The sequence below is a fragment of the Phocoena sinus genome, chromosome 1 (assembly GCF_008692025.1).
Source record: "Phocoena sinus isolate mPhoSin1 chromosome 1, mPhoSin1.pri, whole genome shotgun sequence".
Lineage (NCBI taxonomy): Eukaryota > Metazoa > Chordata > Mammalia > Artiodactyla > Phocoenidae > Phocoena > Phocoena sinus.
Genome location: NC_045763.1, coordinates 128,062,191 through 128,090,182, shown reverse-complemented (window position 1 = coordinate 128,090,182; position 27,992 = coordinate 128,062,191). Strand labels below are relative to the sequence as shown.

At 36.7% G+C, this 27,992-nt stretch overlaps 1 protein-coding gene across 1 annotated transcript in view; it reads right to left on the bottom strand.

Annotated features, from left to right (window-relative positions):
• Positions 1–27,992, bottom strand: part of FMO2 (flavin containing dimethylaniline monoxygenase 2) — a 59,158-nt gene that overhangs the window by 20,833 nt on the left and 10,333 nt on the right. The window contains 1 exon segment of the mRNA XM_032645171.1: positions 16–204. Within this exon segment, the coding sequence (XP_032501062.1) occupies positions 16–204 (189 nt within the window).

Here is a 27,992-nt window from a genome sequence, read left to right as displayed (position 1 = left end):
CCCAAAATACAATACCTGGAACTGAATATATTTTAGTAGATCAAACTTTTTGACAAAAATCCTGAAGTATTCCAGGAGCTTAGAATTGTGCAGGAAGTTTGGAAAATCTTCAGGCATTGGAAGGTCACTGAAACAGGACATTTCTTTGCTGGTGTTGGTGATGACAGATTGATAGATACTCGCTAGGCCATCTTCAGTATTTTCCTATTGAAATAAAAGAGCGATAATCCTGTATTAAAAATAAAATCCCTTGGTTTCCTACTCTTCTTCCAAATCTAACCCCTGCGTGACATGAACCTCTTTCATTGCTGTAGCGTGATTGAAATGTCTGCCTGATGAGGTGCAGCATATGTGCTTCATCATCCTATGTGATATGACCTGGCTGGGGCCTTCCAGTGTTGCTCACTGGAGGGGCTATTGCCATTGGTGGGATCGGGAGTGGGGGCAGTCCTCCTTCTGACACATTGCAGGATATTTAGCATCCCAGAACTCTACCTGTTTAATGTCAATCATTGTGACAACCAGCCCTCTTCTGAAATTCCCCCTGGGGAGGAATTTGTTCCACCTCGTTAGGAACCAATACACCCTGGGACACTGGTCAGAGACTACAATGGAGAATTTCAATTAAAATGAGTACTTTTGGGGGCAGGAAGTTTTTGCATCTTAATTTGAATCCTCCCCCGCCTTTATTTTATGCTTTATGTGAATCAACCTTCCTCAAGTGACACAGGTAAGTAGTATTAATGCCAATCAAATCTTAAACTTGATTCTAAATGTTATCGAGTATGCTTTGGTAAATCAGGAGGCAGCACATGCCATGGTTGAGTTTATAATTCCCTCTGCAAAAGTGTTCTGCGTAATGATTTAATGTTAAATCATACAAGAGCCAAGTACGGTGATTCAGTGTCTGTGAAATCAGCATGTTATCAAAGAAAGTTTTATAAGAAATCTACATAATGTCGCCCAAGAACTCCTCAATAGATGCTTCTGCATTGCAGAGACTAAGCATAATCCAGGCACACAGTAGTTGCTGTTATGACTCAGTACTGGGGTAGGATATAAAGAAATGGAAAGGCTGTAGGAACTCATAAATTAATTGAAATAAGTTCCTTAATCTTATATAAATGGCATTATGGCCTCTTTCACAGAACAGTAAGTAAAGGAAAGTAAATATTCAACTCTAATCCCACCACTGCAATAAATCAGTTGTATATGTTGCTTTCTCATCCTTATTCACAGAAAATCATTACTTTCCTGCCAAATCTTTAGATCAAGACTCCTTACATTTTTGCAACACTTGAAAGAGGCAGCCTGGACTAGCAGAAGGAGCCTGGTCTTTAAAGTTAGACACAGGTTTGAGTTCATCTCTTTCAAACTGAGTGAGCCTGGACCCGTCAGTACCCCTGAGCTTCAGTCCTCTCATCTGTAAACTAGGGAGGTGCTAGGTGCTCAAGAGTATTGTTTATTGTTACTGAGGAAGCGGTACGCTTCAGCAGAGCTGTCAGTTATACCTCACGGTTCACTACAGTAGAAGAAAGGCAACCAGGCAGCTGCTCTGACACCAAAGGAAGTGATACAAGTACACTCACTATCAAATCTGAGTTTTCTGATATTTCCTTTGCCAGAGGCTGTACTCAGTTTCAAAGAGTTAAAAAAGATTAAACTGTGGAATCTTGCTTCTGTTATCAGCAAAGCTCTTTATATGTATTGGGCTTCACTGTGTCCAAATTTCAGAGATTATCCGTACTAACATGAGTTACCACAGCTAAGATGATGCTTACTCCTCAGATCATGCCATTTAAGAGCAATAAAAAGTCCAAGTTTGTAAAGATCCTTCCTCATACATTTCACACTCTCTCTTTCTTCCTCATTCATTCATCCATTCATTCCCTCGTGTCTACCGTAGGCCAGGAGTCAGATGCCTTTTTTGCATGAGCAAGGTGTTTAACCTTCCTAGTCCAGAATCAAGGTTTAGATGATAACTTTGTTACAGTTTTAAGTGGCTTGGTAAAAATTAGATTAGGGTACGCCAGCTTTCTGGGTGATTAATTTGGTGTGGTGTTATTTTTAACTGTATGTACATATTCGAAGGCAAAGGGAGTTTGTATTCGAATCTGAAGTGCTTTCTGTCTCATATACAAGGATACAGTGATCTGAACTCTGGATGAATAAATCATGGTATTTTTATTTTCAAACACTAGCTTCAAATTGCATAATACAGTTGTCCCTTAATATTCACAGGGGATTAGTTCCAGGACCCCTTGTGGATACCCACATCCATGGATGCTCAAGTCCATTATATAAAATGGTGTAGTACTTGTACCTATGCAAGTTATGTAAGGCAGAATCCTCATTTTCTCCTGTAAAATGGGGTTCTTCAGTTGTTCCAACATTAAACAATCATTATGAGGCTTTGATGAGATTAAAGTGCTTAGCACAATGCCTGACTCTAAATAACTGCTCCATCCATGTTTGCCTCTATTGCCATTATTACCGGTCACTAGAGTTAGTCTTACTAAACCCGTCATAGTTTTAAAACAGCTAAACTAAGATCGACTGTTACACTAGAGCCAACATGTTAGTTTTTTCAAGTGCTTTAAATTGGCTTTAAAATGTGGTTGGCTCCTCTATCAGGTCAATCTTAAGGGGATTTCGAGTGAAGAGAACTGGTTTGATGTCTCAGCCCCTACGGTAATTTCAGAGCCAGGGCAAGGCCTTCCTTTGGGGATTTTACTTGTGTAATTTGACACAATTGATGATGACATCACAATTATTCTTCTGAAGATCAAGTAATAATCTTTATCATTGGGTTGATTGGTATACAGCTGTGAAAAAAAAAAGCTTTGTGCTCCTGTGTGCTTCTTCCTGTGTTGGCTGAAGTAGATGTCTATATGTTTAGACAAATCTGGGTAAAATTGAGTTTGCCCAGGGTTATAAAGGGAAGATGATTCTTATTAATAAACAAATGTATATCAACTATACCTCCTGTTCAGGCCCTGAGCTTGGAGTTAGGGATAAGATGTAACCAGGACACACAGCTTCTATCTTTATGGAGCTTACTGTTATATTGAATTAAAATCAATTTGGACTTTGAAGATGGAAAGTGGAGACAGAATAAGATGAGAGGCTTTGCTCAACCAAGTCAAGGACAGGAGACAGTTTTCAAAACAAATTTAACTCACATATTTACTTAAACTACAAGCACTGCCTAAAAATGTTAGTTAAGCACAAATACAGATAAATAGCCTGAATTTCCTAGCAAATAGAATTTGCTACAATTTGCTTGTTTGAGATAAATGGTCATATGATAAGCATTTTCTTAATATAAACTTTTCTGAAGGTCAGAAGACTATATAGCAAAACCAAGTTAGTTCAGACAGTACTGATTTGGAATTTATGATCTTTTGATTATAGGCTGGACTGAAGTTTATCTTTGACTGTATAAAAATAAAAAGCTGTAAAAACTAAATTAAGTTTAAGAAAGACTATAAGGCTAATATTTAATCTACTAGAGGGAGCAACTTACAAAGCAAAAATATATTCACTTATTATAAATGTAAATACAAAATCTTATAAACTAGTCTTTTTCATTATGAAACATAATTATATTGACCTCTACCAATCAGTAGTTTGTTCTCATGGCTAGTTACTCTAACCAGTTTGGAAATAAAATTTATTTCTTTGAAAATATTCTGTCATTCCATATTTTCACTCTTTCAGGTGGACTTTATAGCTCTCTGCTCCATTGTTTGTCATAAGTGTAACTGAAACTCTTTTTACTTCCTTGTCCTACAGTTAGAGGCAAAATTGTCATTCCCACATGCTAGTCCATGGACTAGTTGCATTAGAAGAATTCAGGGGAGATTTGAAAAATGTAAAGTGTGAGTAGGTCTGGTTTGGGCCCAGGCATCTGTATTTTACAAGTGCTGCCCAGCTGATTCTTACGCACAATGAACATTGGGAAACACCATCTTTATTAGAGTGTCACTGCATTCTGCCATCTCTCCATTAGGCTGGTACTTCCCTGATCTCTGGCCTTGATCACTGACAGAGCCCCCTAATTAAACTCCCTGACTCAGATATTGCCCACTTTCTTCACTGACTTCAGGGTAAACAGTACACTCGTTGGCATGGGACACAAGGTCCTCACAATGAGACCCTGGCTATTCTCTCCAGCCTCATCAGTTATCACTCAGCCACTTTCATCCTTCTTTCCAGCCACATCACACGACTTTCTATTCTGTAAGTGTATCAGGTTTCACAAGCTTCCATACCTTTGCACATACCATTTGCTCTGCCTAGAACACTTTCTCCATATTCATGTACCTGATCTCTGAACATTGTCAAGACAAGTAAAAGCATCACATCCTTTAGGAAGCTTGCCCTATTCTCTGCTGAGTGAGATTCCGTGCTTTCCATAACATTTAGTGTATCAGCCCTTATACATTTGCACTCTGTAAATTTGCTTTAGTTCTACCCCACCAGCCCCCCACCGACACCCCACTGAAAAATGAGCCCATTGATGGCAGGGATGGTGCATTTGGGTCTTTTTAGTACCTAGTACATGCCTGGTGCGTAGTATGCAATCAGGTAATATGTTTGTTGAATGAGTGAAAGAAGTAATGTTAACTGGAAGCTTTTTTCCCTCATTGCAAACAGGACTTAATGATACTAAAATGGATGTTTAATAGTGTAATGGGAATAAGTAAATGGTTTTGCTGATAGTATGCTATAAACTTTGTTTTGTTTTATGCATGAAAATGTTATGATTTTGCTAATATTATGCTATAAACTTTATTGTGTTCATGCAAACATTACATCTTTAAAAATACTAGGGAAAACTAACCAAAGTATATCTTAAACAGCTGGAGAAGAGGCTTAAGAACCATGGTATTTTATACTTGATTGTCTGGAGAGTTACAAATATCTAACATGTTAAATTTAGTTCTATTAAATGGGTAGCAGTGTACAGAAACTTATATTGAATTATGCTGTGATAGATTCTTTGGATAAATTTATCTAAGGGAACTTCTGAAAGTAAAACAAGGGTAAGGTAGTTATCTTTTCCGGGAAGGAAATGGCTCTTTGTTCTAAGCTAGTTCTATATGATGTTAAACTGAACATGCCAGTTGAAACAGAAGAAAGGCTGTGAGGCATAGAAAAAAATAGATGAACTATATGTTAAGTCAGTGTGGAAATGGCACCATATGGGAAATTCTATTTGGTGATATCCCACGTGCCTGCTTCACAGTCTTATCTTTCTATTATCAACATTTAAATCAATGACTTTGATGGAGACAAATACAGGTGATCAAATTTGTATATACCCAAAGCATGGAGGCATAGAAACTTGACACAGGATTGAAACTTCAAATAAACTCTTAAAATGAAGTATAGTTGATTTGCAATATTATATTACTTTCTGGTGTACAACATAGTGATTGAATATTTTTATAGATTATACTCCATTTAAAGTTATTACAAAATAATGGCTATGTTTCCCTGTGCTGTACAGTATATCCTGTTGCTTATTTATTTTATACATGGTAGTTTGTGTCTCTTAGTCCCATACCCGTATCCTGTCCTTCCATGCTTCCTCTCCCCACTGGTAACAACTAGTTTGTTCTCTACATCTGTGAGTCTGTTTCTGTTTTGTTATATACATTTGTCTGTTTTATTTTTCAGAATCCACATATAAGTGATAACAGAGTATTTGTCTTTCTCTGATTTATTTCACTAAGCATAATACTACCCACGTCCATCCAGGTTGTTGCAAATGCCAGAATTTCATTCTTTTTAATGGCCAAATAGTATTCCATTATATATATATACCGCATCTTTATCCATTCATCTCTTGATGGGCACTTTGGTTGCTTCCATATTTTGGCTATTGTAAATAATGCTGCTATAGACATTGGGGTGCATGTATCTTTTTGAATTAGTGGTTTTGGTTTTTTTGAATATATACCCAGGAGTGTAATTGCTCAATCATATGGTAGTTTTATTTTTAATTTTTTGAGGAACCTCCATACTGTTTTCCACAGTGGCTGTACTAGTATACATTCCCACCAGCACTATACAAGGGTTCCCTTTTTTCCGCATCCTTGCCAACATTTGTTATTTGTGTTCTTTTTGATAATAGCCATTCTGACTGGTGTGAGGTAATATCTCACTGTGGTTTTAATTTGCACTTCTCTGTAGATGAGCAATGTTAAGCATCTTTTCATGTGCCTGTTGACCATCTGTGTGTCTCCTTTGGAAAAATATTTATTCACGTCTTCTGCCCATTTTTTAATTGGGTTTTATTGAGTTGTATGAGCTGTTTATATATTTTGGATATTAACCCCTTATCAGTCATATCATTTGCAAGTATTTTCTCCCATTCAGTAGGTGTCTTTTTGTTTTGTTGATGGTTTCCTTTGCTGTGCAAAAGCTTTTACATTTTATTAGGTCCCATTTGTTTATTTTTGCTTTTGTTTCTTTTGCTTTAGGGGGCAGATCCAAAAAAAATATTGCTGTGATTCATGTCAAAGAGTGTTCTGCCTTATGTTCTTTTTCTAGGACTTTTATGGTTTCAGGTCTTACATCCATTTTGAGTTTATTTTTGTATATGGTGTAGGGAAGTTCTAATAATTCTTTTACATAGCAAACTTGACAGAAGATTGAAACTTCAAATAAACACTCTTTGACTAAAGATAAAACCAACTAAATAATGTTTAACATGCACAAATGTGAATTCCTACAAATAGGATTAAAGAATTAGTTTCACAAAGATAGTGACCCAAGTCATCAATGATTCAAATGAAAAACACCAAGGGGTTTTAAATGATCCCAAGCTTTGTATAAATCATTAGAATTATGTGAGACAAAGCGTGATGGTAAACCAACATAAGTTTAATCTCACTATTTTGGCTGGTTCTAAGACCTACCATCTACCACTTATTAGTCACTATAGGCAAACCACTTACCTTTGGCTTTCTCAGTTTTCAGTTGGAATTAATAATAACTAATGTAGGAGAGTATTGTGAGTATAGAATGAGATAATTCATATGAAAATAATTATATAAATGATAGCTTTAATTTTGTGGATTCTGAAAAAGCTGGTGCAACAGTAAACTGTTTTAGTAGAGGTGTAGCATTCAAACCAAGGGAAGCATAAACTATAGTGGGAATGTGTCAAACGAATTGATTATAAAGTTTTTGAGAGCAGTGATTATGTCTGATTCACTCTGCATTGTCTAAAGCACTGCTAAACACTCTTTGGTTCTGAAAAAAGTATATGTTGTGGAGATAAACTGGCTTGGAACATTGGATCTTGGGGGAGTAACATTTTAAGACAGAAAGTGATATTTTAGATTGAATCTAGAGGAAGGAAACCAAGATGAAGAGACGTTTAGAGACTATTACACGAGGAGTAATTAAAATAATTGAATATATGTAGCTGGGATAAAGACATATTTATATCCAAATGTAAAAAGGAAAGAAAAAACAATGTATATCGGTAAGTTCTGTATGAGCATAGGTACCAGGAACAGTAAAGGAGGCAGAGCAGGTTAGAGGCTGAAGGAAGAACATGCTTTCCTCTCTCAATACCTCAGTAAGGTTATTAATTGTGAGGGCTCAGAAATCCTACAGACCTTCACTTTTATTCTTTTTTCCACTACCTATGTTCCCTTGTGCAAGTTGTTTATCCCAAACGTTAGTTTTGTCTTCATATGTAAGTGAGGATAATCATAACACCTACGTCCTAGGAGTATTGTGAAGAAAACTGAGATGAAGCATGGCAAGTGCTTCCCATTGCTGGAGAAAGTGCTAAAATATATGTTAATTACCCACCCTTCCCATGTTCCAAAGCGGCCACTAGGGGGTGCCAGAGAACTGGTAACCACTAGTTTGTTCTCTAAATCTGTGAGTCTTATTTCTTTTTTGTTATATCCACTAGTTTGTTTTGTTTTTTAGATTCCATGTATAAGTGATATAATACAGTATTTGTTTTTCTCTCTCTGACTAATTTCACTTAGCACAATACTCGCCAAGTCCATCCATATTTTTGCAAATGGCAAAATTTCATTCTATTTTTATGGCTGAATAGTATTCCATTGTATACATATACCACTTCTTTTTTATCCATTCATCTGTTGGTGGATACTTAGGTTGCTTCCATATCTTGGCAATTGTAAATAATGCTGCTATGAACATTGGGGTGCATGTATCTTTAATGAATTAGTGTTTTTGATTTTTTTCAGATAAATACCTGGGAATGGAATTGCTGGATTATATGGTAGTTCTAGTTTTAGTTTCTTGAGAAACATTCCTACTGTTTTTCATAGTGGCTGCACCAATTTACATTCCCACTAACAGTGTACGAGGGTTCCCTTTTATCCACATCCTCGCTAACATTTGTTATTTGTGCGTGTGTGTCTGTGTCTGTGTGTGTTTAATGATAAACATTCTGACAGATGTCTGTATCCTTCCCCAGGTTAGGGTAGTTTATAGCCATTATTTCTTATTTATATTATTATTTTTTAATATTAGATTTTTAAAACATCTTTATTGGAGTATAATTGCTTTACAATGGCGTGTTAGTTTCTGCTTTATAACAAAGTGAAACAGCTATACATGTACATGTATCCCCTTATCTCTTCCCTCTTGCATCTCTCCCCTACCCTCCTTATCCCACCCCTCTAGGTGGACACAAAGCACCTAACTAATCTCCCTGTGCTATGTGGCTGCTTCCCACTAGCTATCTATTTTATATTTGGTAGTGTATATATGTCCATGCCACTCTCTCACTTCATCCCAGCTTACCGTTCCTCCTCCCCCTGTCCTCAAGTCCATTCTCTGCATCTGGGTCTTTAGTCCTGTCTCCTGCCCCTAGGTTCTTCAGAAGAATTTTTTCTTTTTTTTTCTTAGATTCCATATATATGTGTTAGCATATGGTATTTGTTTTTCTCTTTCTGACTTACTTCACTCTGTATGACAGTCTCTAGGTCCATCCCCCTCACTAAAAATAACTCAATTTCATTTCTTTTTATGGCTGAGTAATATTCCATTGAATATATGTGCCACATCTTCTTTATGCATTCATCTGTCGATGGACACTTAGGTTGCTTCAGTGTCCTGGCTATTGTAAATAGAGCTGCAGTGAACATTGTGCTACTTGACGCTTTTTGAATTATGGTTTTCTCAGGGAATATGCCCAGTAGTGGGATTGCTGGGTCATATGGTAGTTCTATTTTTAGTTTTTTAAGGAACCTCCATACTGTTCTCCATAGCGGCTGAATCAATTTACATTTCCACCAACAGTGCAAGAGGGTTCCCTTTTCTACTCACCCTCTCCAGCATGTATTGTTTGTAGATTTTTTGATAATGGCCATTCTGACTGGTGTGAGGTGATAACTCATTGTAGTTTTGATTTGCATTTCTCTAATAATTAGTGATGTTGAGCATCCTTTCCTGTGTTTGTTGCCATCTGTATATCTTCTTCGGAGAAATGTCTGTTTAGGTCTTCTGTGCATTTTTGGATTGGGTTGTTTATTTTTTTGATATTGAGCTGCATGAGCTGCTTGTATATTTTGGAGATTAATCCTTTGTCAGTTGCTTCATTTGCAAATGGTTTCTCCCATTCTGAGGGTTGTCTTTTCATCTTGTTTATGGTTTCCTTTGCTGTGCAAAAGCTTTGAAGTTTCATTAGGTCCCATTTGTTTATTTTTGTTTTTATTTCCATTTCTCTAGGAGGTGGGTCAAAAAGGATCTTGCTGTGATTTATGTCATGGAGTGTTCTGCCTATGTTTTCCTCTAACAGTTTTATAGTGTCTGGATTTTCATTTAGGTCTTTAATCCATTTTGAGCTTATTTTTGTGTATGGTGTTAGGGAGTGTTCTAATTTCATTCTTTTATGTGTAGCTGTCCAGTTTTCCCAGCACCACTTATTGAAGAGGCTGTCTTTTCTCCATTGTATATTCTTGCCTCCTTTATGAAAGGTAAGGTGACCATATGTGTGTGGGCTTATCTCTGGGTTTCATAACTTGTTCCATTGATCTATCTTTCTGTTTTTGTGCCAGTACCATACTGCCTTGACTACTGTAGCTTTGTAGCATAGTCTGAAGTCAGGGAGCCTCATGCCTCCAGCTCCGTTTTTCTTTCTCAAGACTTCTTTGGCTATTCAGGATCTTTGGCGTTTCCATACAAATTTTGAAATTTTTTATTCTAGTTCTGTGAAAAATACCATTAGTAGTTTGATAGGGATTGCATTGAATCTGTAGATTGTTTTGGGTACTATAGTCATTTTCACAATGCTGCTTCTTCCAACCCAAGAACATGGTATATCTCTCCATCTGTTTGTATCATCTTTAATTTCTTTCATCAGTGTCTTACAGTTTTCTGCATACAGGTCTTTTTGTCTCCCTAGGTAGGTATATTCCTAGGTATTCTATTCTTTTTGTTGCAATGGTAAATGGGAGTGTTTCCTTAATTTCTCTTGCAGATTTTTCATCATTAGAGTATAGGAATGTAAGAGATTCCTGTGCATTAATTTTGTATGCTGCTACTTTACCAAATTCATTGATTAGGTCTTGTAGTTTTCTGGTAGCATCTTTAGGTTTCTCTATGTATAGTATCATGTCATCTGAAAACAGTGACACTTTTACTTCTTCTTTTCTAATTTAGATTCTTTTTACTTCTTTTTCTTCTCTGATTGCTGTGCCGAAAACTTCCAAAACTATGCTGAATAAGAGAGGTAAGAGTGGGCAACCTTGTCTTCTTCCTGATCTTAGTGGAAATGGTTTCAGTTTTTCACCATTGAGACCGATGTTGGCTGTGGGCTTGTCATATATGGCCTTTATTATGTTGAGGAAACATCTCTCTATGCATACTTTCTGGAGGGTTTGTATCATAAATGGGTGTTGAATTTTGTTGAAAGCTGTATCTATTGAGATGATCATATGGTTTTTCTCCTTCAGTTTGTTAATATGGTTTATCACATTGATTGATTTTTGTGTGTTGAAGAATCCTTGCATTCCTGGGATAAACGTTTCCCAGTTGATCATCGTTTATGATCCTTTTAATGCGTTGTTGGATTCTGTTTGCTAGTATTTTGTTAAGGATTTTTGTATGTATGTTCATCAGTGATATTGGCCTGTAGTTTTCTTTTTTTGTGACATCTTTGTCTGGTTTTGGTATCAGGGTGATGGTGGCCTTGTAGAATGAGTTTGGAAATGTTCCTCCCTCTGCTATATTTGGAAGAGTTTGAAAAGAATAGGTGTTAGCTCTTCTCTAAATGTTTCATTGAATTTGCCTGTGAAACCTTCTGGTCCTGGGCTTTTGTTTGTTGGAAGATTTTTAATCTCAGTCTGAATTTCAGTGCTTGTGATTGGTCTGTTTATACTTTCTATTTCTTCCTCATTCAGTCTGCGAAGGTTGTGCATTTCTAAGAAATTGTCCATTTCTTCCAGGTTGTCCATTTTATTGGCATATAGTTGCTTGTAGTAATCTCTCATGATCCTTTGTATTTTTGCAGTATCGGTTGTTAGTTCTTTTTCATTTCTAATTGTATTGATTTGAATCTTCTCCCTTTTTTTCCTGATGAGTCTGGGTAATGGTTTATCAATTTTGTTTATCTTCTCAAAGAACTAGCTTTTAGTTTTATTGATCTTTGCCATCGTTTCCTTCATTTCTTTTTTGTGTATTTTTGATCTGATCTTTATGATTTCTTTCCTTCTGCTAACTTCGGGGTTTTTTTGTTCTTCTTTCTCTAATTGCTTTAGGTGTAAGGTTAGGTTGTTTATTGGAGACAGTTCTTGTTTCTTGAGGTTGGATTGTACTGCTATAAACTTCTCTCCTAGAACTGCTTTTGCTGCCTCCCATGGGTTTTGGATAATCATGTTTTCATTGTCATTTGTTTGTAGGTATTTTTTTAAATTTCATCTTTGATTTCTTCAGTGATCCTTTGGTAATTTAACAGTGTATTGTTTAGCCTCCATGTGTTTGTATTTTTTACAGATTTTTCCTGTAATTGATATCTAGTCTCATAGCATTGTGGTCAGAAAAGATAGTTGATATGATTTCAAATTTCAGATTTACCAAGGCTTGATTTATGACCCAAGATATGATCTGTCTTGGAGAATATTCCATGAACACTTGAGAAGGAAGTGTATTCTGTTGTTTTTGGATGGAATATCCTATAAATATCAATTAAGTCCATTTTGTTTAATGTATCATTTAAAGCTTTTGTTTCCTTATTTATTTTCATTTTGGATGATCTGTCCATTGGTGAATATTGGGTGTTAAAGTCCCCTACTATGATTGTGTTACTGTCGTTTTCCCCTTTTAAGGCTGTTAGCATTTACCTTATGTATTGAGGTGCTCCTGTGTTGGGTGCATAAATATTTACAATTGTTATATCTTCTTCTTGGATTGATCCCTTGATCATTATGTAGTGTCCTTCTTTGTCTCTTGTAATAGTCTTTAAAGTCTATTTTGTCTGATATGAGAATTGCTACTCCAGCTTTCTTTTGATTTCCATTTACATGGAATATCTTTTATCTGTCTCCTCCCTTTCAGTCTGTAAGTGTCTCTAGGTCTGAAGTGGGTCTGTTGTAGACAGCATATATATGGGTCTTGTTTTTGTATTCATTTAACAAGCCTGTGTCTTTTGGTTGGAGCATTTAATCCAGTCACCTTTAAGGGAATTATCCATATGTATTTCCTATTACCATTTTCTTAATTGTTTTGGATTTGTTTTTGTAGGTTGTTTTCTTCTCTTGTGTTTCCCACTTAGAGAAATTCCTTTACTATCTTTGGTAGAGCTGGTTTGGTGGTGCTGAATTCACTTAGCTTTTGCTTGTCTGTAAAACTTTGATTTCTCTGTGAAGTCTGAATGAGATCCTTGCCAGGTAGAATAATCTTTGTTGTAGGTTCGTCTCTTTCATCACTTTTAATATATTGTGCCATTCCCTTCTGGCTTGTAGAATTTCTGCTGAGAAATCAGCTGTTAACCTTATGGGAGTTCCATTGTATGTTATTTGTTTTTCCCTTGTTGCTTTTAGTAATTTTTCTTTGTCTTTAATTTTTGTCAATTTGATTACTATGTGTCTCGGCGTGTTTCTCCTTGGGTTTATCCTGCCTGGGACTCTCTGCACTTCCTGGACTTGGGTGGTTATTTCCTTTCCCATGTTAGGGAAGTTTTTGACTATAATCTCTTCAAATATTTTCTTTGGTCATTCCTTTCTCTCTTCTCTTTCTGGGACCGGTATAATGCGTATGTTGGTGCGTTTAATGTTGTCCCAAAGGTCTCTTAGGCTGTCTTCTTTTCTTTTCATTCTTTTCTCTTTATTCTGTTCTGCAGCGGTGAATTCCACCATTCTGTCTTCCAGGTCACTGATCTGTTCTTCTGCCTCAGTTATTCTGCTATTGATTCCTCCTAGTGTAGTTTTCATTTCAGTTATTGTATTGTTCATCTCTGTTAGTTTGTTCTTTAAGTCTTCTAGGTTCTTTAATTCTTCTAGGTCTTTGTTAAACATCTCTTGCATCTTCTCAATCTTTGCATCCATTCTTTTCCTGAGGTCCTGGATCATCTTCACTATCATTATTCTGAGTTCATTTTCTGGAAGGTTGCCAGTCTCCACTTCATTTATTTGTCTTTTGGGAGTTTTATCTTGTTCCATTATCTGGTACACAGTCTTCTGCCTTTTCATTTTGTCTGTCTTTCTGTGAATGTGGTTTTCATTTCACTGGCTGCAGGATGGTAGTTCTTGTTTCTGCTATCTGCCGTCTGTTAAGCTGTCTAAGAGGCTTGTGCAACCTTCCTGATGGGAGGGACTGGTGGTGGATTGACCTGGGTGTTGCTCTGGTGGGCAGAGCTCAGTAAAACTTTAATCCAGTTGTCTGCTGATGGTTGGGGCTGAGTTCCCTACTTGTTGGTTGTTTGCCTGAGGAGACCCAGCATTGGAGCCTACAGGTTCTTTGGTGGGACTAATGGCAGACTCTAGGAAGGCTCTCGCCAAGGAGAACTTCCCAGAACTTCTGCTGCCAGTGTCCTTGTCCCCACTATGAGCCACAGCCACCCTCCACCTCTGCAGGAAACCCTCCAACACTAGCAGGTAGGTCTGGTTCAGTCTCCTGTGGGGTCACTGCTCCTTCCCCCTGGGTCCTGGTGCACACACTAGTTTGTGCGTGTTCCTTCCAAGAGTGGAGTCTCTGTTTCCCGTAGTCCTGTCAAACTCCTGCAATCAAGTCTCACTAGCCTTCAAAGTCTGATTCTCTGGGAATACCTCTTTCCGTTGCTGGACCCCCAGGTTGGGAAGCCTGACGTGGGGCTCAGAACCTTCACTCCAGTGGGTGGACTTCTGTGGTAGAAGTGTTCTCCCGTTTTTGAGTCACCCACCCAGCAGTTATGGGATTTTATTTTATTGTGACTGTGCCCCTCCTACCATCTCATTGTGGCTTCACCTTTGTCTTTGGATGTGAGGTATTTTTTTGGTTAGTTCCAGTGTCTTCCTATTGATGATTGTTCAGCAGTTCAAGGGGGTATTTTTAAAGAGATAATGGATATGTGTATTTATGTAGTAAATATTTATTGAGTACATAGTATTTGCCAAATATTGCACATACTTGAACTACTGCACAAATTGTTGCCCAGTCAAAGTCTTTCAGGAACATACTTTCAAAAATAAATAATCATTTAAAACTAGAACATTAGTCATGAGGACATGATAGCTTCCAATGTATTTAAGATATTTTGTACTCTGTAATAGTTTAAGTTTTCTCTTACAATTTTGTTTATAGTATTAACTGTTCATGAAACTTCCCTTTCATAGATTAAATAAAGGGGTACTTTAGCCACATCATTATTGAAATTATCACATCTTCTGAATTATTGAAATAAATCCTGGATTGTTACAGTGGGCTTCTAACCAGTCTTCTTGTTTCTACCCTTGCCCACTTACAATACATTCTCCACCCTGAAGCCAGATAAATTTCTTATATTGTTAATTTAATTTATGCTACTTCTCTGCTTAAAACCTCATTTGGTTTCCCATTTAAAAAGTTTTTGAGTCTTAGTGTATGTTATAGATATTTTAGACCAGTTACATTTTGTTGTGTGTAACAAATGTACAAAACAAAAAATTGCAATATATATGAATGAAATGATGAATGTAATCAACACCGAACTCTGTCACAGCCAGTATTTTAAAAAATGCACAAACCTGTTAGTCAGAAAGAGATGTGGAGAAAATCCCCCAATTTTAGAACAAAATCCATAATCATCGTCTTGGCTCTAAACTCCCGACAAAGCAAAGTCACTACCATTTTTCTTCTTTCTATACTATTCCTCTAGTTGTAGGATGCTTCTTTGTGTCTTCTTTAAGCTTTCAAGGCTGGCCTTGATTTTTCTGTGACTGGACAAACAATTATGACACATGGGAAAAAGCAGAAATGTAGTTGATATGGATAATTCTCAGCATTTTCAAAGGAGCATCCTTTGTTGACTGAGGTGATTGGAGAAGCCAGAGAGAATGGAATTGTTGTAATAAGAAAGGAGTGGAAGATTAGTGAGGAGAAGGTAGAGGAGGCAGTTCATTTGGAACTGGAGGATGGAGCAGCAGTAGGGAGAAAGGTTTGAGAAGATTGTGGGGATGACATGATATCAGAGAGAAACTTTGAGAGAAATCAGAGACATCTGATAAGGAGTTTTTCAATTAAGTTTTGCCTTATGGTGTCAGATGTATCCTTTGTCTTCCCACAGAAATGTATGAATTGTTTGCTAACATTTCATAGAATTTGATTTATTTAAGGGAATAGTGAAAACAAGAACAGAGGTTGCCAACAGGATTAATTTATTTACTTTAAGGACAATGTACTCCACAATCCAATTTGTGTGTGTGTAGAGGGAGGAGTGCAGGAAGAATGTGGATGTGTTGGGTTTTACCTTTTCTGTTCCCAGGGATGGCTCTATTTTCAGGACCTGATGGCTTACTAGCTATAAATAGCAAAGGAGAGAGAGACAATAAAGATTATTTGTAAGATTTTGAGCCTTGTAGACCATCATATATTAGGAACAAGAGCCTTCCTGGTGTAGCCTATTTGGAATCAGTTTTAGAAGTGGTGCTAGGATGTCTAAGAGGTAGCAGAATATCTGGGCCTGAGCAATAGCTAGAGTGAGGGTTAAAGATAGACTTGGAGGTATAAGACCAGAGTTGGGAGAAAACTCACAGAAGAACGAGCATGTGAACACTCTAAGGTTGGAGTTAGGAGACAGCCCTCTCAGGACTTGATTCAGGAGTGGTGGGAAGGCTCTGGTCAGCTAAGTGCCTCTCTATCTGCTGATTGATGCTTGAAGTCCCACTCTTGGGTCTTTATCCATTTCATTCAGAGGAAGCCTTTGATACTTCTGTTTGCTTCCCGCAGCATAAGCATAACTTACCAAGTAGTTGCTAAATTGATAAAATTCAGATACCCTGGGGTTAGTGTTTCTAGGTGAAATACAAATAGTGCATAGGCTGCCCTTACAGTAAAACATTATTTGTTGTTTACCTGAAATTTAAAATTAACTGGGTGTTCTGTATTTTTATTTGCTAAATCTGGCAACCTTCTCTGGAAGGGCTCAACAATGTTAGCCGATGGTCAGTCATTGAAAACTGAGTGTAAGTTAATTTGTCAGATTTCTTTTTTTTAACTGAAAGACTTTTTATGAGGAGAGGTAAGTCTAAGAACCAACTGGGGGCAAAGGAAGGGTCAGGACAATGGCCTGTAGGAACAGCCACTATGGAGAAAGAATAAATAACAAAAGAGCAGAAGCTATCCAAGGGGGCAGTGGTGGAGATGAGTGTGGGGTCATGGAGGGTAGCAAGGGGAACAGCATGAACTGAGGCAAAGGCGTGCGAGTTATTATGGCATGAGTTTAGGAAATATGACCAGTCCAATATCACCAGAGTATAACAAGGGAAGCAGGGAGAAGTAAGAACAAGGTAGACTAGGGCCAGATAATGGATCTTGTATGTTATCAACCTTGGATATTATCCAAAATGTGATGGGAAACTTTGGAAGGGTTTTGAGGATGGGCTTGCCATGCCATACTTGTTGCAGTGTGGAGGATGGATTGGAGTACCAGGGCATTATCAACACCTATTGTTTTTCAGCTCTCACCATTTGTCTGGATGATTTATTATGAAGCATCGTTTATATCAGTTACCTGGAGACTTTAACAATGTCATTTTTCTTACCTCTCTCTTATTTACAGGGCAAAGTGTATTGCTATTGGCCTGGGATCCTCTGACCCCAGAGTATTTATCCATAGGCTGGGCATTGTGAGTTTGTCCCCAGTCTTGCCTAACCTTTTGTTAACCCATCTATGACTGTTTACTTCAATGAAGTGCATTCCAATAGTGAGTACAAAATTCACTAATTACAGCCCTCTCAGGTAGAATTACAATAAACATTGTTATATAATGGATAAAACTCAGTCATCTGAACACAGGGAATGGTAATATGACACACAAGAGAAAGCAGTGTCACTGAGAAAGCAGGAAGATTAATTTGCAGTTGAGGCTGGAATTCATATATACAAAATCTTTCACTTCCTCTTGTCTTCATGAGGTTAACCAGACATCTTGTAGGTGCTTTCTAGGCTAAATGATACCTCTTAAAAATTTTATAAAAGCCATATACGAACATATTCTCATTGAAAACACATACATTTACATACATTTACATAGATGAGAAAATATTGCATGTATTATTTTGTTACTAGCTTTTTTCATTAAGCAGTATGTTTTGCAGAGAGTTCCATGTCAGTTGATTTCATATGTTTTACAGTACATTATTTTACACTGTGGTGGGTATTTGAGTGGTTTCTAGTTTTTCATGATTATAAACAAAGCTGCATTGAATGTCCTTGTTCATCCATCTTTGGGCATTTATACAAACGTTTGTATAGGACAGATTATGGGAAGTCCTGCCTTTTTCAATATTCAATTAAGTTATTAAAACCATAGTTTGGAATGAATTCAGTGCTTCATTTTTGGTTGTTGAGCAAGTAGAACATGACTCCTGCATTTGAATCTGGCACTTACAGACTTATCACAGGGCTAGTATCCACCACTGTGATTGAATAGTGGTCACACTGGATATATGCCAGAGGCAGTCAGTGATCTGAAGTCTGCTCCAGAGGGTAACAAATGAACTATATGTCTAAATAGGTGTGAAAGAGGAGACTGGGTATTGTGGAGAAAACACAAACATCTATTGAGGGTTGAATTAGGAGATCTATAAAATCCTTTTGAACTTTAAAATGGTGATTATATGAAGACAATATCCATTGTTTCAAGGAAGGCAAGAAAGAGATCTTAAACTGGAAGTCCCTGAAAACTGTGCTCACTCAAGTTTTATCTGACCTGTCCAAGGCTTAAAAATCTTAATAAAAAAGTTGCTAAACATTAAAAATCCAGAAAATAACAGATATAGATATCAATACAAAGCTTTCTAAAAGTTTTAGAAAATCTGGTTGTGCTGGGCCTGCATTTTTTCCTCTTCAGTTTATTGGAATTTGGAATTATTGAGAAGGATCAGTGTTAACTCATTATATTTATTTATTTATTTGCCATGCCATACAGCTTGTGAAATCTCAGTTCCCCAATCAGGGATTGAACCCGGGCCATGGCAGTGAAAGTACCGAGTCCTAACCATCCTAACCACTGGACCACCAGGGAATTCGGTTGTTAACTCTTATTGAAATGTTTGGTAGAATTCAGCTGAAGCCACCTGGTCCTGGACTGTTGTTTGTTGGGAATTTTTAAATTACTGATTCAATTTCAAGACTGGCAACTGGTCTGTTTATATCTTCTATTTCTTCCTGATTTAGTCTTGGGAGATTGAACATTTCTAGGAATTTATTCATTTCTTCTAAGTTGTCCATTTTATTGGCGTAAATTGTTTGTAGTACTCTCTTAAGGATCTTTTGTATTTCTGTGGTGTCAGTTGTGACTCCTCCTCTTTCATTTTTTTTAATTTGGGCCCTCTCTCTTTTTTTCTTGATGAATCTGGCTAAAGTTTTATCAATTTTGTTTATCTTTTCAAAGAACCAACTCTTAGTTTCACTGATCTTTTAAATTGTTTTTTTAGTCTATTTCATTTATTTCTGATCTGCTCTTTATCATTTCTTTCCTTCTATTATACTAACTTTGTGTTTTGTTTGTTTTTCTTTTCTATTTCCTTTAGGTGTAAGGTTAGAGTGTTTATTTGAGATGTTTCTTGTTTCCTGAGGCAGACTTGTATCACTATAAACTTTCCTCTTAGAACTGTTTTTGCTGCATCACATAGATTTTGGATTGTTGTATTTTCTTTTTCATTTGTCTTCAGGTATTTTTTGATCTCCTCTTTGATTTCCTCAGTGACTCATTGATTGTGTAGTAGCATATTGCTTAACCTCTGTGTGTTTGTGGTTTTTGCAGTTTTTTTCTTGTAGTTGATTACTAATTTCATACTGGCGTAGTTGGAAAACATGCTTGATATTGTTTCAGTCTTCTTAAATTTCTTGAGACTTGTTTTGTGGCTTAACAAGTGATCTATCCCAGAGAATGTTTCATGTGTGCTTCAAAAGAATGTGTATTCTACTGCTTTTGGATCAGTGTTCTACATATATGTATTAACTCTGTATGGTTTAATGCGTCATTTCAGGCCAGTGATTCCTTACTGATTTTCTTTCTGGATGATCTGCCCGTTGATGTAAGTGAGGTGTTAAAGTCCACAACTGTTACTGTGTTGCTGTCAATTTTTCCCTTTATGTTTGTTAATATATGCTTTATGTGTTTATGTGCTCTTATCTTGGGTGCATATATATTTACAATTATTATATTTTCTTGTTGGACTTGTTGTCAAACCCAAGCTTATGTGCCCAATGCAGAGTGGGGCCAAACAAACAGAAGTGGGGTTTGAAGCAGAGGAAGTTTTATTGCAAGGGTCAAGCAAGGAGAACAGGTGGTTCATGCTCAAAAGACTTGTATTTCCAGATGGTTTTTGGGGGAGAGTTTTTAAAGGCAATATTTGGGGTGATGGCTGCATGATGTATGACTTTCTTCTGATTGATTGGTGGTGAGGTAACAGGGTGGTGTTCCTGGAATCTTGTGTTTAGCCTGAAGTTACCATCCTCCACCTCACTTCCCTAATTGGACAGTTTGAATCTGCCTTTTGGAACTCAGAGATGGTTTAGGAGGCTGAAACCTTTTTCCTATAAACAGGAAATGGGGAAAACAAAGGATTTTGTAACCATGAGGGCCCCACAGGGTCCTGCTCTTTCAATCCCCCCTTTTCTTTGATACTCCTCAATCTTGAGGGTTAACAGGTGTGGGACTGTAAGCAGATAGGTTAGGGGGTCCCCAGAGAAAGAAAACCAGGAATGGCTTTCTTGACATAGAGAAGCCATTTTGGCCTAAGACATTATGTGATCTAAGCCTGGCTACAATGCTTACCCTTGAACAGATCTCAGTATTTAATGATCTTAAGGGAAGTAAGAGAATGCAGAACAAAGGAAAAGCAGGCAAGAAACAATAGTTCAGCAATAAAACTGAGTCCTAGTTCCTCCTCAAAGGATATTCATGACAATCTGATCAGTCTTTCAGTACTGTAGGAACTAAGGCTCCCACTCAGGTGGAGGATGGAATCATGATGTTGACCCTCCTGACTTCAGTCAACTAAAGCTTGGACTCTGTCTGCCTTTTCCCCAATTCTATGCTGAATTCTCCCCTACTCAAACCCCTTCATGAATATGCATGTACCCTTAGCTTAAAACTTCCCCGGTATTGCTGTTTGAGGAGACACTGCTTTGGGAAAGATCCCTGGTGTTTTCCTTACTTGCTGTAAGTAATAACAAGTCATTCCTTCTCCTGACCTTTGGCATGGTTGTGTCTTTTGGCTTGGCACCCACCCAGAGGCAAATCCAGTTTTTGGGTAACAGGACAAGGAGGGGATAAAGTTTTGAATAGGGAGGTTAATCATAAACTCAGCAGAGGAGCTAGGTTTTAGGGGGAGTTGGTTTCAGTCCCCACTCCTGTTTCAACCTTCACTCAGTCTTTGAGGGAACGGGGTGCTGACTGTTCTGGCTACATCCTGCTGAAACAGGATGCAGTTCTGCCTCAATTTGTGGAATGGACACCAAGGAGTTGGAAATATTCATGAATTCCATGTCTTGGATCTGAGTCTTGTGATTAAGATCTCAGTCCCTTGGTCTGCCATTTTGTAGCTACAGAGCCAATTAGACATGGGAGGAGAGGTGACAACCTGAGCTTTAATAAACCTTGGAAAATAAATCTTATTCCCTGAGGGATTCAGGAAAATAACCCTGAAAACCATCTGGACTTGGCACTTTGAGGTAGACTTGTTGTAGCCAACAAAAATTTTCTCCTGAGAATTCATGTATTCCTGGTCCATTTTTTCTGATCCATTAATCTGTGTATTCATTTGAAATAATATATACTTATAATATTGTATCTTTATACTATATTTAAACACCTGCCAGAGCAATTTCCCTCCCAGATTTGTCTTCATCAAAATTTTCTAGATTGTTCTTTTTTATGAATTATTTCAGATTGATTTTGGAATTGTCACATTAATGAGCAATTTGTTGGGTTTACAAACATCTCAAAACTCCTTTCTTTGTATTTCAGCATGTTACTTGTTCCTGGTTTCCACTCCTGTCTTTCTAATTATTTCTTTTTAGTTTCCTTCTTTTACTTTGCCAACTAGGGCTGTCTTCTTATTTTCTTTTGATTCTACATCTTTTCCCTGGCTGATTTCACTCATGTCTTTGGCTTCAACAACTATTTTTACCCATGCTAATCTTTTTTTTTTTTTTTGATTGGAGTATAGTTGCTTTACAATGTTGCATTAGTTTCTACTGTACAGCAAAGTGAATCAGCTATATGTATACATATCCATGCTAATCTTAAGCCTCTTACTTTTGCCTTGTAGATCCATACTTCCAATTGCCTTTGGGACATTTTCACAAGCATTTCAAATTTAGCTCACCCTAGCTTATCATCACTGTTTTCTAATCCAGATCTGGTCCTTTGGGATTAATTTAGTTCAAGTGGAAGAGTTAATATCCCTTAGGTTCCCAGTGGAAATTGTAATGTCATCTCTGACTGTAGCTTTCCATTTACTCAACACATATAGGTAGACACTAATTCCAACAGTTCCACTTTGAATTTAGCCTCTCATCTCCAATATCACCACCACTGCATCAGTTTAGGTTAGGGGATTACCATCTTTGGTTTGGACAACTGAACAGACTCCTAACTATGAGCCTTCCTACCAATATTTTCTTTGGTGAGGACATCCTCCATACTACTGCCAATGTTCTTTTCCTAAAAAATTCAGGTCATTGAAACCATAAAACTCTTAGAAGAAAACATAGGCAGTACTCTTTGACATTGGTCTTAGCAATATCTTTCTAGATATGTCTCTTCAGGCAAGGGAAACAAAAGCAAAAACAAACAAATGGGATTATATCAAGCTAAAAAGCTTCTGCACAGCAAAGGAAACCATTAATAAAGTGAAAAGACAACATACTGAATGGGAGAATATATTTGTAAATAACATATCTGATAAGGAGTTATATCTTTGTCATATATATAATATATAAAGAACCAATACAATTCAACAACAAACAAAGAATGCAATTAAAAAATGGGCAGAGTAATATTCCATTGTATATATGTGCCACATCTTCTGTATCCATTCATCTGTCAGTGGACACTTAGGTCACTTCTATGTTCTGGCTATTGTAAATAGAGCTGCAATGAACACTGTGGTACATGACTCTTTTTGAATTATAGTTTTCTCAGGGTATATGCCCAGTCATGGGATTGCTGGGTGTATGGTAGTTCTATTTTTAGTTTTTTAAGGAGCCTCCATATTATTCTCCATAGTGGCTGTATCAATTTACATTCCCACCAACAGTGCAAGAGGGTTCCCTTTTCTCCACACTCTCTCCAGCACTTATTGTTTGTAGATTTTTTGCTGATGGCCATTCTGACCGGTGTGAGATGATATCTCATTGTAGTTTTGATTTGCATTTCTCTAATGATTAATGATGTTGAGCATTCTTTCATGTGTTTGTTGGCAATCTGTATATCTTCTTTGGAGAAATGTCTATTTAGGTCTTCTGCCCACTTTTGGATTGGGTTGTTTGTTTTTTTTGATATTGAGCTGTATGAGCTGCTGGTAAATTTTGGAGATTAATCCTTTGTCAGTTGCTTCATTTGCAAATATTTTCTCCCATTCTGAGGGTTGTCTTTTCGTCTTATTTATGGTTTCCTTTGCTGTGCAAAAGCATTTAAGTTTCAGAGTCTGTCATACAGAGTGAATTAAGTCAGAAAGAGAAAAACAAATACCGTATGCTGACACATATATATGGAATCTAAAAAAAAAAAAAGGTCATTAGGAACCTAGAGGGAGGATGGGAGTAAAGACACAGACCTACTAGAGAATGGACTTGAGGACATGGGGAGGGGGAAGGGTAAGCTGGGACAAAGTGAGAGAGTGGCATGGACATATATACACTAACAAATGTAGAACCGATAGCTAGTGGGAAGCAGCTGCACAGCACAGGGAGATCAGCTCGGTGCTTTGTGACCACCTAGAGGGGTGGGATAGGAAAGGTGGGAGGGAGGGAGATGCAAGAGGGAAGAGATATGGGGATATATGTATATGTATAGCTGATTCACTTTGTTGTAAAGCAGAAACTGACACACCATTGTAAAGCAATTATACTCCAATAACGATGTTTAAAATTAAATAAATAATTAATTAATTAAATGGTAGACCTAAAAAAAGAAAAAATGGGCAGAGGAGCTGAAGAGGCATTTTTCCAAATAAGACATACAGATGGTCAACAGGCATGTGAAAAGATGTTCAAGATTACTAATTATTAGGGAAATGCAAGTCAAAAGCACAATGAGATATTCATGCTTGTTAGATTGGCTATTATCAAAAAGACAAGAAATAACGAGGGTTAGAGAAAAGGGAACAATCATACACTGTTGGTGGGAATGGAAATTGGTGCAGCCACTCTGAAAGACAGTATGTAGATTCCACAAAATATTAAGAACAGAACTATCATATGATCCAAGTATCCCACTTTTGGGTATTTATCCAAAGACTATAAAAAAGCACTAATTGAAAAGATATATCCACCCCTATATTCATTGCAGCATTATTTGCAATAGCCAAGATATGGAAACAACTTAAGTGGCCATCAGTGGATGGATGGATAAAGAAGATGTGGTATATATATATAATGTAATACCACTCAGCCATAAAAAGATGAAATCTTGCCATTTGTGATAATACAGATTGACCTTGAAGGTGTTATGCTAAGTGAAATAAGTCAGACAGAGAAAGGCAAATACCATAGGATTTCACTCATATGTGAAATATAGCAAAATAAATGAACAAACCAAACAAAAAAGCCCCAACCATGTAGATACAGAGAACAGAGCAGTGGTTGTCAGAGGGGGAGGAATGCGGGGGGAGGACAAAATGGGTAAAAGGGATCAACTGTATGGTGATGCATGGAAACGAAATTTTTGGTGGTGGGCACGCTGTAGAGTATACAGAAGTAGAGATATAATGTACACGTGAAAAAATAAATAAATTGAGGTTAATTTTGACCTCCTAATATCTCAAAAAATTCAGATCGTATCATCTGCCTTTTCCTCTATTGGCTCTCTGCAGTAGACATTATAGGGGAGGAAAATTAATTTTCCCTCTATCCTTCTGAGTTCCTGGCTAAGACCCTTGTAATAAAACACAGATTAACAAGAGAAAAAAACAGAAGTTTGTTAACATGTATACCTCATGTGTACATGGGAAATGCCCAGAGAAAAATGAGTAACTCCCCAAGGTGGGGTGGAATTCCAGTTTATATAGCATTTTCGACAAAGAATAATAAATTTGTGGAGAAAGGACAGGACAAAATAAAGCAGATTTATGCTTCCAAGGGTGAAGGTAAACACTATTTAGTAAAGTTTGTTATGTAGATTCTTCTGGTGCCTTTTCCAGGCTGATAGGGTCTAAAGTTGTCTCCAGGTATTAACATTTGTTCTTCCTGGTAGAGAGAGGATGAGGGCTTTGTGAATTTATGTCCTGCTTTTAGGCAAATAGGAGGAAGGTAGAGAGCTTTTCTTGTGTCTGATTCTCAATTGGCTTCTTCTCAAGATAATCCTTATGCCATCGTGGCATATTTTGTGGTGGCATAATGTGCTACTCTTCAGTGTCATAAATTCTAAACTCCTTAGCACAAAATGTAAGACTGTATCTAATTTGGCCCTACCTTCCTGTTCATCCTTATTTTCTATCACTTGCCTTTTTATACCCTTTACTCCTATCACTTAACTTGAATTTGTTTTATTCATGGCTTCAATGATTCCATTCCTTCTTATTAGAATACTCTTTTCCATCTTCTCCTGCATATTATTCACAGTCCAGATCAAATGACACCTCCTTTGGGAAGCTTTTCTAGAGATGCCCAGGAAATATTTCTGTTTCCTACACTACTTCCTTCACATTGCCTTTTTAATCTTGATCACATTTTTACTATGTAATATATATGTAAACACACGTATAATATATTCTCATAATATTCATATATTCTTCAGAAATCTGATTAAATGCATTATGCCATATTTATACATACACATATACACACATGTATACATATGTATTTATAGATACATGTACACATGTATTATATAAACAAACACACACACACATATGTATATACATGTATATATATAAAATGTACACAATGCATTTAATCATGTTCCTGAAGAGTACTACCATATATGAAGAATATTACATGGGTGGTGATATAAATATGTCCTTTTTGTTCTCAATGCCCTCATGTACTATTTAGACAAAATGATAGGAACTAGTCAAATAGCTCTTGGAATGAACTCTGAAATAGGGAGCAAGAGGCTTAACTCCTTAGTTCTGCCCTCAATCCCCATGTTACCTCAAAGTTTCTACATCCTCATTGTAAAATAGGGCAAGGTGATGATAATAGTTAGAGGCAATGCCATAAGATTAATGAACTACTCTCAAACATGAAAGAGAATCAACATTAAAAAGTTCCTGTGATTGAAGCACTAAATATATTATCTCAATTTAGTTTATTACTTTATGCTAGAATTTTAGGGGTAAGGAGAACATTAAAAAATAGTTTGTTTTGTATCTGATGACACGAAACCAAGCAGTCTCTTAACTGTTAGCCTTTCTCCCTGTTGTAAAAAATCAGTGATTATCATTGCTAATGAACTGATAAAAATGGTTTTGTTTATTCAATTTGTTAATGAGCTTGCCTGCTATAGTCCTTACACTGGATTCAGTCACAAACATATCCACGTGCCTACATATACACATTTACATACACACAAACACAAATTTCACTGACAATCCAGCTAAGTACCCAGTCAGAAGAATAAAATGCCCTTGAGTTACCTTGTTCTCTAGACCTCTGTTGCTTCTCAGTGTTCCTTTGTTCTCACCTTATTTTGCATAACTGGTAAAGCTGTTGGGAAGATACATGCTTATGTCTATTTACTACACAGGACAAAGTACATAGAGGTTGTAAGTAGCATTCCATCAAATTTAGGTTGATGAAAATTAATCTTGTCCTTTTGATTGAATAAGATACCAACGACTCCAATTTCCCAACTAAATTTCCAGTTGGCTTAAATATTCTAAGTCTGAAGAGTCAACACTATAGTTAGCCACACTTCCACCAGAATCTTGGTTGGGGAAAACAACCCTCCAGTACTGGGTCTGGATGGGGAGGAGACTCTCACACCCTGAAACATGTTCCTGAAACATAGACACCTCCACTCAAAATATCACTTTTCTTGTTCTCCTCAAGTGTCTGTATAAGTTTCCACATCACTGTTTTTTCATATCGTGTAAATATCCAATTGTTCCAGTACCATTTGTTGAAAAGACTGTCTTGTAGCTATTGAATTACCTTAGATAAAGTGAACAAATTGCTTGAAATACATATACTGCCAAAGCTCTCTCAAGAAGAAACACATAACCTGAGTAACACTACATCTATTAAAGAACACAAATTTGTAGTTTAAAATTTTTCCTGCAAAGAACTTCAGGTTAAAGATGGCTTCATTGGTGAATTCTATCAAATATTTAAGAAAGCAGTAATTCCAATTATATACAACTCTGCCAGAAAATTAAAGAGGACAGAATACTCCCCAACCCATTCTATGAGGCCATCCTTACACTGTTACCAAAACCAGACAAAAATATTATAAAAATTAAAGACAGATTAATATCCCTCACAAATGTTACCAAATATAATTCTACTGCATAAAAAATGGATAATATATCATGATAAAGTGGGTTTTATTTCAGGAAAGCAAGATTGGTTTAATAGTCAGTGGAATTCACCATATTTATAAAGTAAAAATTAAACATAAGATCATATCAATAGATGCAGAAGAAAGCAGCTGAAAAAAGACAACATCCATTCTGATGAAAATTGTCAGCAAACTAGGAATAGAAGGAATGTTATTCAACTTAATGAAGGGAATTTATGAAAAATCTAGAGCTAATATCATACTTAATGGTAAAAGACTGAATGCCTTAATCCTAAGATCAGGAAGGGATATCTGATCTCCCCATTTCTATCCAAAATACTGGAGTTTCTAGCCAGTGCAATAAGGTAAGAAAAAGAAACATAATACATTCAAATTTAATGGGAGAAGTAAACTGTATTTTCAGACAACATGATTGTCTATATAGAAATTATGGAATCTACATAAAGTTCCTAGAACAAATAAGTGCACTTGTTAGCAAGAAACAATAAGAAATTAAACAAAATTAAACTACTATTTATAATATTCAAAAATATGTAATACTTAGGACAAATCTGACATAACCTGGGTAAGACACTAAAAACTACAAAACACTGCTGAGAGAAAGGAGATCTAATC